Source organism: Oreochromis niloticus, linkage group LG3 (genome assembly GCF_001858045.2).
Source record: "Oreochromis niloticus isolate F11D_XX linkage group LG3, O_niloticus_UMD_NMBU, whole genome shotgun sequence".
NCBI classification, from domain to species: Eukaryota; Metazoa; Chordata; class Actinopteri; order Cichliformes; family Cichlidae; genus Oreochromis; species Oreochromis niloticus.
In genome coordinates, this window is record NC_031967.2 from 52,646,514 (window position 1) to 52,658,578 (window position 12,065).

A 12,065-nucleotide genomic window follows, 5' to 3' on the forward strand; every position below is an offset into this window, starting at 1 on the left:
TTTCACATCAATACATTTTGTAAAAGGTAGTAAAAAAATCAAATAAAACATTAAAATCTTGAGCTTTCAGTCAGCTTTGTCTCAGCAAACCTCGTGCTTTGCATTTAGCATCCTGAATAGCTCCGGCTTTCAATACAGGAGAAACGTTGCTTTCACTTCTTCTTCTGTGGTATTTTCATGAAGATGTCTGATGGAAAATGTGAGTTGTTGTGGCTAATCAACATGCATCTGCCTTTGGAACAGATAAAGAACAAAAACAAATAGTATCTGCAGCCACAGACTATACCGAGTAGAAACATCAACCAGTGTGGAAACTTCAGAAATGTATAGACTGGTATGTGGGAGGAGGCAACTTTCACATTAAAACCATGCAATATATAAAATACTATAAATACTATAAAAGCTGAGGAGCAAAATTACACATAAGCCAACTTCCATTAGATAGCATACATTTGAAATTTTATATATTCCAGGGAGGCATTTGGGGTGAGAGCTGAACAATGACTGAACAATCCCATGTTGTCTCTCATCCTTCATGCACTTCTGTTAAAAAAATTCAGTTAATGATAACAGCTGAAACTTCCTGCCATCAACTGGTGATAAATGACAACCTGACACTTTCCAGAGACATGCAGTTTGTGGGATTAGTTTAATCGGTGAATATAATTGGCACACAGCTGTGAATGTTAGTGCAAAAGCTTGTTTGTCTCTCCAAGGTAGCCCTGCTATAGACTGGTGCCCTGATCCGACTTTCAAGCTATGACAAGTGAACCAGGCACAGGGAGGGGCGGCCATCTGCTGCAACTGGATTTGATTGAGGGGAGGAAGACGGGACAAAGACCTGCAAATGTTAGTAAACAGTGTTTAAAATCATGCCAAGTCCTGAGTGTCAAATTTCCCCATGCAGGGTGATAACAAGTTGGATTACAATCACACATCAATCTTTTTCCATTGAATCCTCTAATAATATATCTTTTTTCAAAGCTGTGATTCTATCCTGTATCTTTTTTTGAATAACCAGGACAGAAGTGAGCTACAGTACATGATTAATGGAAGAACAAATCAAAACGAAAAAATAAATAAGATTATCTACTTTTATCAGAATGAAACCAGGCCTGGAGCTTCAAAACAGAATCAATGTCTGATAAAGATTCAGCAAAAAAGGAAGACATCTCACAGGATTATTTACTTTATTTATTTAACAGTCTTCCTTTGATTTGAGGCTAAGAGTGTGTGCAGTGCAACGAGACCAGATAGTGGGAAACTGAAAGGAGGGGGGAGAGACACACGTCTGGCAAGACGTGATCATCCTGGCAAGTAAATCCCCAAAAGTTGATTCTGTTCATCTGGACGTAGCGTTTTCAGTGGGAGAAACATTTTGTCACTCATCCAAGTGACTTCTTCAGTCTCAGCTGACTGCAGGTTTCCCAATCTTATAAACAGTACATTTGCATAATGACTGAAACCAGCCCACTGAAGGAACAATGGGCTGGGAGGTCAGTTCCTTAATCATAATTATGCAAATTCTCATGATCATTGATCAACAACCACTCTTTCAATGATGAGGATGTTCACATCCTGGACAGGGAGGAACGCTGGTTTGAGCGTGGAGTCAAGGAGGCCATTTACGTGAAAAGGGAAAGACCATCTCTGAATCGAGGAGGGGGCCTAAGGGTACATCTTTCACCATCTAACAATGCTGTGATTGCAGCCATTCCCCAACTCTCTGTGAATGGTACTCATGGGCTTTGATCAGTGGGTTTTGATCAACAGTTGGCTTTTTTTTTTTGGTGATTTGGCGCTTTAAAAATAAAATAGAATTGAATTGGTTATTGATCAATCGTCATTAGAATTTGCATAATTATGATGAAGGAACTGACCTTCCACTGAAGGATCAGTGGGCTGGTTTCAGTCATTATGCAAATGTACTGTTTATAAGACTGGGGAAACCTGCAGTCAGCTGAGACTGAAGAAGTCTACTGAAATCGCTATGTCCTGATGAACAGAATCAACTTTTGGGAGTTGTTTTTTTTACAGATTTGTGTTGGAAACCTCTTTTTTTATTTTAAGATCTATCAGGGATTAAATGTATAGTGAAACTATAGTGGAGTGGAGTTTCACTCATCTAATCCACTTGGGTTGTTGGGAAATCAGGGACTTCTCTTTGGTGTAGTATGAATGGCAATGCAGAAGCTTTTTATCAACACAACAACTTGTTTAAAAAAGAGTTACATTTCTATTTTCCTTCTTATGTCTAGAACTGCAATTTTAGTGCTTAAATTTTTCTTTTATATTTATATATTTATTTAACCTATAGTGTTAGTGTATTATACTCAATACTATTATTAGTGTGTATTGTATTACACTGCTCAAAGACTTGTCTTATGCTCATCTAACACATTTCATTACAGTGTTGAACCTGTGGTAACGTGCATTTCACAAATAAAGCTGAAAGCTGAAAACAAAAACAAACAGAGAAATTTCAGACATGCTGGTTCAGTTGAGTCTGCTTGTCTTCATGTTTTCTGTAGGTCAAAACCCACCAACAAGAAGCACAGCAGAAATTGAATGAGCGACTATGAGTCCAAATGGAGCATTTATCTTCTCTCCCACGCTGACCTTTTCGATTATTAGCTGACCTGTAGGTGAGAAACAGGTGTGAGGTGTCAGCTGTCAGGTAGGTGATGAGTGAAGAACAGAACAGAATCCATTTCCTCTTCAAACTGCTGTCAGACATTATCTACTGCACTCTGATCACATCACTCAGACCAGCTGCTTTCTACAAAGTCTCATCAACAACATCTTTAGAAACAAACATCAACAACCAGGAAGCAGCTTCACCTCTGATCACACACACACTCAACTCTACTCACTCACCTGGAGGATCAACAACACTCAGGGTGATGATGTTGTTGGGGCCACCTTCATGAATACCTCTGCTCTTTGACTCCCTGATGCGACACTCGTATGTTCCACTATCAGCAGTCGTCACATCCTTCAGAATCAGAGACACGTCTCCATCCTTCATCTGTCTGTCCTGCAGATCCACCCGGTTCTTGAATGATGGATGCTGACTGCCTGGATCAAAGTGCCCATCCCGGTACAAAAGGACATATTCTTCATTTAGATCAGGTCTGCTCCACTCTACACCTATGATGGTGTTTAAAGCTTGACATGGCAGAGTGACGTTCTTTCCAGACTCAGCTGTGATGTTTTTCTTATCTGAAAGAGGAAACAACACAGAGCAGAGAGACTGGAATTTTCTCTTCTAAGGCAGCCAATCAGAGTGAGATCAGTAAGAGATCATTGGCCTACAGTTTTCTTTCTTTCTTTCTTTGTGATTCAGTGTCAGTCCTGCACTTTGTCTGCAAAACATTCATCAGAATCAGAATCGTGTTTATTGGCCAAGTATATGTGCAGACACATACAAGGAATTTGGTTCCGGTAGATGGTGGCTCTCAAGCACAGCAATGTAAATCACACACACACACACACACACACACACGTGTCTATATATACATTACACATGCATAAACATACATACGCAAAGCTGTATAAACCAACAATAAATAACCAATCTAAACTTATAAAAATAAAATACATAAATGAAATGAGGTGGAATGAATTCTTCAGAATTGCAGTCTGGCAGTGGGAGCAGTGTGACAGGTCAACTGTTTAGGAGGGAGATGGCGAGGGGAAAGAAACTGTTCCTGTGTCGGGTGGTCCTGGTCTGCAGGCTTCTGTACCATCTGCCAGAAGGCAGCAGATCAAAAAGTCTGTGTCCAGGGTGTGAGGGGTCTGTGATGATTTTGCCTGCCGTTTCCTGGATTTCGAGAGGTACAGATCCTGGATGGAGGGCAGGGGGGTGCCGATGATCCTTTCTGCTGCCCGTACAGTCCGCTGCAGTCTGCTCCTGTCCTGTTTACTGGCTGCACCATACCAGACTGTGATGGAGAAGCAAAGGACAGACTCAATGAACACTGTGTAGAACTGGATCAGCAGCTCCTGTGGTAGACTGTACTTCCCCAGTTGTCTCAGGAAGTACATCCTCTGCCGGGTCTTTTTGAGGATGGAGTTGATGTTGCTCTCCCACTTCAGGTCCTGGGAGATGGTGGTACCCAGGAACTTGAAGATCTTCACAGTCGACATGTATATGTTTAGTCCACCGTCTTTCACTAAAAAGCCAATCTAGATCATGTTGGAATGGAATTATTTGAAGTGCCTCAATTCTATGCTTTATATTAACCAAACTGCCATATATTATATGGCATATAATATGCTTTGGAGTTTGTACATACTTTGTCTCAAGGGGCCACCGTATGTATTTATATATAAATACATAAATAAAACCACAGGTTTTTTTTTTTCTTTTACATTAGTAATTCCTTTTGTGCATAATTTTATATTGTTGTTGATAATTAATTAATTAAAGCAACAAATCAACCTGAAGAGCCAGTTGGGAGCCGAAGGAGCCGGCTCTTTTTAGTGAGCCGAGCCAAAAGAGTTGGTTCTCTAAAAAGAGCTGGAAATCCCATCACTACTGTCTGGCATATTGTCAGACAGACCCAGAGGCTAGTGGTTCCAGGGCTACATTGCTTAATGTTCAAGCACTACACAACATTAAAGCTGATAAGCAAATACATGAAAGCAGAGAAACTATACCAAACACACTGTGGGAATAAACAGTGAAGGGGAGATTTAGCTGGCGGCTCATGCCAGCTTACCTGATAGTAATTGTTTCTGGGTTAGCATGTGGCCCCGCCCCCTTGCTTAGGCAGAAGTATGGAAGCCCATACATCCCAAAATTGTTTGGAGTATGACATTTCGATGCCGATAGAGGATGGATATGATCAGTGTGTGTTGTGCTTGTCCCCAGACCATGCTTTATTATCCAGAGAAACCCCTGAACCCTGCATGAATTGCTCATCTTGCCAGCATGGACTGCAGAAGCCCTTGGTGATTTGCCTCTAACGTGATCCCTCCTGGGGAGGCTGTCGGGTGTCAAAGCAGTCTGATACATCAGCCGTCAAGCGTGAGTTCTCCAGCCTGCAGCACTGGCTCCTTCTCCAGTGTATTGCCTGTGGGTCGCTGGTTTGCTGACCCGGCATGGGCCCCCTCAATGAGCTGAGCTTCCTGGCTGCACCAGTTCTTATTCGAGTTTACTCTTCTGCTGCGAACAGCATGGAGCAGCTGCTGGATGCTGCGGACGGACCTTGGGTTCACATCCCTAGCTCGGCCCTCTACTTCAGCGGCTGCGCTGCTGCTGCAGGCTGTGTTCCCCTGGAGTATTGCCTGCGGTTTGCCAGTTTACGTGCCAGTCAGACCTCGCTGTGTCTGGTACATCAGCAGGCAGGTGAGTTCTCCAGCCTGAGGCGCTGGCTCCCTGTCTGGTGTATTGCCTGTGTGTCGCTGGTTTACACGGCCAGCAGGGGCCTGCTCAGTGAGCTGAAACTTCCTGACTGTCCACGAGTGTCTCGTTCGAGTTCACTCTTGCTGCTCCCCTGTCTGTAGATGGCACGGAGTGGCTGCTACGCCCTGGTGATGGACCTTTGGATCACAGCCCCACTTGGACCCTTCACTCTTAGTGGACTAAGCCACCAGCCCATCCCCAGTCTTCGGATGTTGTGGGTCGGCTGCTTGGCTCTGAGGACAGAACTTGGCCATCCACTCCGCAGCAGTGGCGGGCTGACCTGAAGTGGCCACTCAGTTACAGTCCTTGCGTCCTACGGGACTTGCTCAGGCTAGTCTTGCGTCTGGCAGACTGATGCTTCCGCCCCCCGGCTCGGCCTTTGTGTCTGGCGAAGCCCTGACCGAGGTGGCATGTATATATGTATATTTGTAAATAGTTCATTGGTACTTTCACTCTGTGATTCAGGTGCACTGTCTGCTCACAGGGTGTCTGTCTTATATAGTTACCCTGTACATATAGAATATGTGACGGAGTGGAGAGATAGTCTCGATATGAGAGAGAACGTACAGTTACATTGTAACCTTGGCTCTCTGAGTGAGAGACTCTCTCTCTCTTCAGGCTGCTTGGAGATGCATTCTGATTAAACTATCACCAGTGTTTGCACAGCTGTTTTTTATACGTAAGCTGTGGAGAGTATCCACATGCCACGACCAAGGTCATGCCCCGTACATGTAGAATGTAACGTCGTGGAAATAGAGTCTCTCACTCAGAGAACAAAGGTTACAATGTAACCATATGTTCACTCAATGCTCAGTAAACATCAGGTTCACAGAATCTGTTACTTGTTTTAAAATAGTCTACTCCATGTCCACCAAGCCTCTTACTTCCTACTTAAACACAATCAGTCAATCAATAGTTATTAGTGGTAGTGTGTTAAAAGTGTTACAAGTGAACTGCTGTTAATTTGTACTTACCTGCAGACACACAGACAAAAAGCAGCAGAGTACAGCAGAGCGACTCACTCACTGCAGTCATTTTCTCCTTTATCCAGTTCAAACTCCAGCTGTTAAAAATCCAAGGATGCTGATGTTTTCAGGAACAAAATCTGAAACTGTAGATATCAGGTAACTTGCTTTTAACAGTCTTTGTTTGATTTGAGGTTGAGGGTGTGTGTGCAGTGGAAAAAATACAGTCAGTGGGAAGGCAGGAGAGATGCATGTCTGAGCATGAAAGTTAAATAAAAGTGAAATAACAGCAGTAACTAGGAATGTGGGCTTGACTGAGGACTCAGCTCTGCTCCTGTTTTACATATATCATAAATACACAGAAAGTAACGAGGGAAGGGGAAGCACATGGGGAACACAGCTGAGGACAATTACACATGACAGAGTGGGAAGGACACGAGACTAAAAACGCTGACACCAAGACACAGATCTTAAACATAACACAGACAGTACACAGAGACAGCAGAGAACACGATTGAAAGAGCAAAGCACAATAACTCACATCACCATATACACAGTTGCACAGAGGACAACACAGGGGAGAAATCGAATAAACAATACTGAACAGAATATCCTAGGAAACCTCAACATAACGCAAAATATGACAGAAAACGCAGGACACTTAAACTGTTGGGTCAAAATGACCCAGGACCATGACAGGAACATCAATGAACGTATGTTAGGTTTTATTACACTACCCTACATTGAGAAATAACAATTCAGCTGCTTTCCAAAATATAACTGACATAAGCCCATTCAGTGATGTCCAGAAAGTACTAATAAAATATTCTATCATGTACAGTTTTGCCCCCAAAATGTAATTTTTTAGAAAGAAATTTTCATTCAAAATCAGTTTTTTGTGCTTTCTCAAATCCTAAACAGTGGCAGTTTAATAATCTGGAGACAAAACATCATCAGGCACGTCTGATTTTTTTGAGTAGATCTTTACAATATAACCCATGCTGAGATGGTTTAGGGGATTATTTGCCCATATCAGGTTACCTGGTCATTCTTAAAACTAACTTGAACAACATTTTAAACATTGCAGCAAAATGAACAGGGTCTACATGGCCTACTGTACATAAAAAGAAGGGAGACTAACTGATCCAAATGCCTGCAGGGAAATTAAAGTGATATGACTTCATTAGAAAAAGTGCACATTTCACTGGTGCCTACAGGCACAGTCCTGTCTGGGCTTGAGCTGTTCTCAGTTTCTGTAGTTAGTTTCAGTCTCTGCTGGTTTAACAAACATTAAAGGAGAGCTGAATAAAAGTTACAAATGCTGGAAACATCTCTAATAACAAGATTAAAAGAATGTTTCTTCCTCTTTGAAATCTTTGGTGTCAAAGGTCAAACTCAGCTACAGATCTGAGTACAGTACAGCCATTCACCAACTGTGACAAACGTCCAGTTTTACATTGGTACTCTTCACTCTGTAATAAGAGCTTCCTGCGGTTGTCTTTAATCACAGATGCATGTCTGAATGGTGACTTAGAGCCAAGCCGACTTCATAATCCTGGATTGATGAATCCAGGATTCAGATCTAAGTCTAAATCAGATGAAGCATTCAAGGAAAAAAAGACTTCTCACAGCATTATTCACTTTATTCAACTGTTGCTTTCAGTACACAGTAAAAAAATAAATAAATGTAGGACACAGGTAAGACTGCAAGACTTTTGATCCCATTTTAATGGCTTGGAACAGTGCACAGAATAATGAACATTAGGCTGGACTTTAAATGTAAATACAATGTAGAAAGAATCATGTTTTACTCAGTCCTGCATTAATCTGGGGACCAGATATAGACTTACATTTAGAACTACTCCTCATCTTGTAAGATTTGTACACGGCCTCGATCATGAAGCGGCCATGTTTTGTTTTTTTCAGATGTGGGAGTGTCCTGCTCAGGTTTGAACTCAGGATCAGAGCTGCTAAACTGAATATATATAAAAAATGTGTTGCTCCGCTGAATTAAAAGACAAAAATTCCACAGTTTGCTAAAAGTGAATTTTCTATTATAAAACCACCCATTGCTGGTTGATGAGCATCACAATGAGTTGGTTTGACATTCATTGGAATCTTTCCAGTTCTGGGAATATTTCAAATCCTCGATGAAAACAGTGTCGACTCAGAGTTCAGCCGGAAACTCAGAGACCTTTTCTATAGATCAAAACTCACCAAAAAGAAGCACAGTAGGAACTAACAGAGCAGCCATGAGTCCAACAGATCCAATCTTCTCTCCTCCATTCTCTGTGTGTTCTCTTGACTGATCTGCAGGTGAGAAACAGGTGTGAGGTGTCATCAATAACTTCTTTAGAAAAAGCATCAATAACCACGAAGCAGCTTCGCCTCTGATCTCTCTCACACACACACACACTCAACTCTGCTCCCTCACTTGGAGGAACATCAACACTCAGGTAAATAATCCTGATGAGGTCAGTCTTCAGATGAGTTCTCTCCCTGCGGCTTGTTCTGGCTGACACGACACTCATATGTTCCAGCGTCTGCAGTTATGACATCCTTCAGAATCAAAGAGATGTCTCCATCCTTCATCCGTCTGTCCTGCAGATCCACCCAGTTCTTAAAAGATGGATGCTGGTAATCTGAAACAAACATTTCAAATGCAGATATTCATCTTTAAGGTCGGCTCTGCTCCACTCTACAACAATGATGGGATCAATTTTATTTTGAACTCGACATGTCAGAATAATGTGTCGAAACAAAAGGGCAAGTGTCCTGCAGCTTTCGAACACCGAGTAATAAACAGACTGATTTTAAAAGTTGAAATGATTAACTTTGTATTCAAGTCTCAAAAGTATCAAACTTAAGAACACATTGACAGAATGAACATATAGAGAATTTCAGTGTTTTCAATCATATTTTGACTGATTGGGACTGTTTATAATGACCTGCCTGGACCATCAGACTGAAGCTGCAAAGTATTTTTAAAAGGTCCACTCCTTTTAAAAATAAGTAATAAAATCTTCATTTTTAAGCAATGATGAGTATATCTCCATGGTAATTGATAATTGGGAACTGATGACCAAGATGGCGGCGCGTGAACAACGCGAGGCTCAGTGTCTCTCCAGAATCTGCTATTAAGCATATATATATATATGCTTAATAGCAGATTATATATATATATATATATATATATATATATATATATATATATATATATATATATATATATATATATATATACATATATATCGCATTCCTAATATATATTTGTAATATATCTATATCATGGCTAAAGCACTTCTGGATGGATGCAAACTGCATTTCGTTGCCTTGTACTGACATGTGCAATGACAATAAAGTTGAAATCTATTCTATTCTATTCTAGTTCATTCTCCATACCAAACAGTTTAGATTCAGCATATACAGATGGGCACAGAAACAAAAACTACTTTCAACCCAGTTCACTTTAAAACAGCAATATGTCCAACTCATTTTACATCGATGGCCAGATATGGTCCACTTCAGCTTCAAGTGGGCCAAATGAGTGAAAGTCCACTTTCTGTCGCGGTACCTGTGTCTCCCCGGCCAGCTCTACTCAGAAATGCCACATGTGTTTTGTTGTTTCTCTCACTTGTTCTCTCTTGAATCCTCTCAGCCTGAGTGGAGCTCAGCACGTGTTCCCGCCTTTGGCCCACGCACCTGCAAGCGATTACTGACCTGCGGCTCGTTATCCTGCTTCTCCAGGCCGCTACTTAAGGCAGTGGCTCAGTGCTTCTCGTCGCTGGATTATTGTACAACTCATGTTAGTGTAGCCTGGCTCTAACCTTCTCTTGTGTTTCCCTGTGATGTCCTGGTTCTGGTCTCCTCGTCTGTTTGCGTACATAGATTCCCTTAACCTGTCCTTGTTTCCCTTCCTAGGATTCCGTGAGTGTTTGGCAGAGTGACGTGGCGTGTTTGGAGAAGGCCGTGCAGTGTGGCAAGAATGGAGCGATTGGTTTTGGCAGAAGTGGAGCGTGGTGTCCCTGTCCCTCCTTACCATGGATACCTGGAAACCCTAACTCCCTCACATTTGTGAATATTCACTTGGTGCTGTAAGTAAATCCTTGTTGAACTTTTTCCCTGAGTCTGCGCTTGAGTCTGTTTAGTCAGCCCAGACACTATTTGTCAGTGTAAAGAAGTTTATCTACACATTTTCTATCTTTATATCTTAATAAAAAAGGCACAATTCCAACAGCACATATGAGTTTTTCTACATGATAGATGTGTGAAATTACAGAAAAAACAATTCTAGTAGCTGTTACACACTCATGAATAAATGAAGATTTTGTAGATTGATCATTTTGTTGTTTTATGTACAGTAGACAGTAAAAAACAGGAACTTTTCTGTGATGTCATTATTTATTTCTTAACTATTTTGGTGTTGTATGAATGGCAATGCGGGAGCTCTTTCTAACTGTACAAGTTTTGCAAATAGATCTGGGACTCTCCACCCTGAGACTGAAGAAGCCTCTTGGATGAGAGGTGAAACGTCTTCAAGCAACTTAAAGAAGTCCAGACGCTTTTCTTTCCAAGCTCCTTAGACTTTTGAAAATAGAGTTCAGTCAAAAAATTCTACCATCATTCATATTTTCCAAAGCTGTCCAGCAGACAGCATTGGAGTCTATCCTGGCCCGGAGGCCTCGTCTTTGACACCCCTGCTGTCTGTTAGTGGTTCAGTGTGATCCTATCCAGCTTCTTTTTTGAACAAGTAGGACAGAAGTCAGCAGGATTACAAGATCCTACAAGAAGAAATAACAAAAACAAACAAAAAAAGAAAAAATATTTTTTTATCAGGATGAAACCAGGCCCTGGGGGCCCGTTCTTCGTACCTCGCTAAGTAAGTTAGCCGGATTTGAATGTTGACGATTTCGCGTGATCTTGGATCGTTCGGTTCTCCGAAGCTCATCTGGGACTTGCTGTCATAGCAACAGATCCGTAAGCGTTTATGTAAACAGGATTAGATCGCGGCCACTCAGGTATGTCCGCTGCAGTTATATGAAAGCAAGAGCGATATTTCGCCACTGTTTTACCATAAATAAATATTATCAATGTAACTAAAGATAATGCAGCATTTGATTCTTTTATTGATTTCATACAGATACATACAGGTCATTTCCGAAAAAAAGGGAAATGTACTATTAATCATTCTATTACATGTAGTAGATTATGTCAGATGTAATTCATATTTTAGAGTAGTAATAGTAAATTACTACGTGCAATCAAGATGAGAGACCACGACTATAAAAGCGAAGGTGGATTTGGGAAGTCTGTCGCAGCCATGTCCTGTCCGTTTGTACGCGAGCAAGGAAGGTGCAAGATTGATAAGGAGAGTTTACAGAATTTAGCGTATATTGCGGGATAGACAGGATCCTTTAGCTCAGCGCGACGGTGTGCTCATAGAGAGATATCGATTCTCCCGTGAGGGTATTATTTACTTTCTTCCTCTCTCTCTCTCTCTCTCTCTCTCTCTCTCTCTCTCTCTCTCTCTCTCTCTCTCTCTCTCTCTCTCTATATATATATATATATATATATATATATATATATATATATATATATATATATATATATATATATATATATATATATATACTTACTGTACTGTATATACTTACTCCCGACTTACTGTGCATGCTTCAGTCACCCCTTGC

The 12,065-nt window shown here is 41.2% G+C and overlaps 1 protein-coding gene across 1 annotated transcript; it reads right to left on the reverse strand.

The window, feature by feature from the left end:
- Window positions 1-2,264: 2,264 nt before the first annotated feature.
- On the reverse strand, window positions 2,265-6,563 carry LOC112846437 (hepatitis A virus cellular receptor 2 homolog). Its single transcript, XM_025905965.1, has 3 exons — window positions 6,385-6,563; window positions 2,878-3,222; window positions 2,265-2,639 (listed from the first exon to the last, which is right to left on the reverse strand). The coding sequence occupies exons 1-3, from the start codon at window positions 6,443-6,445 to the stop codon at window positions 2,533-2,535; spliced, it is 513 nt and encodes a 170-aa protein (XP_025761750.1). The 5' UTR covers window positions 6,446-6,563; the 3' UTR covers window positions 2,265-2,532.
- Between the last annotated feature and the right edge of the window lie 5,502 nt (window positions 6,564-12,065).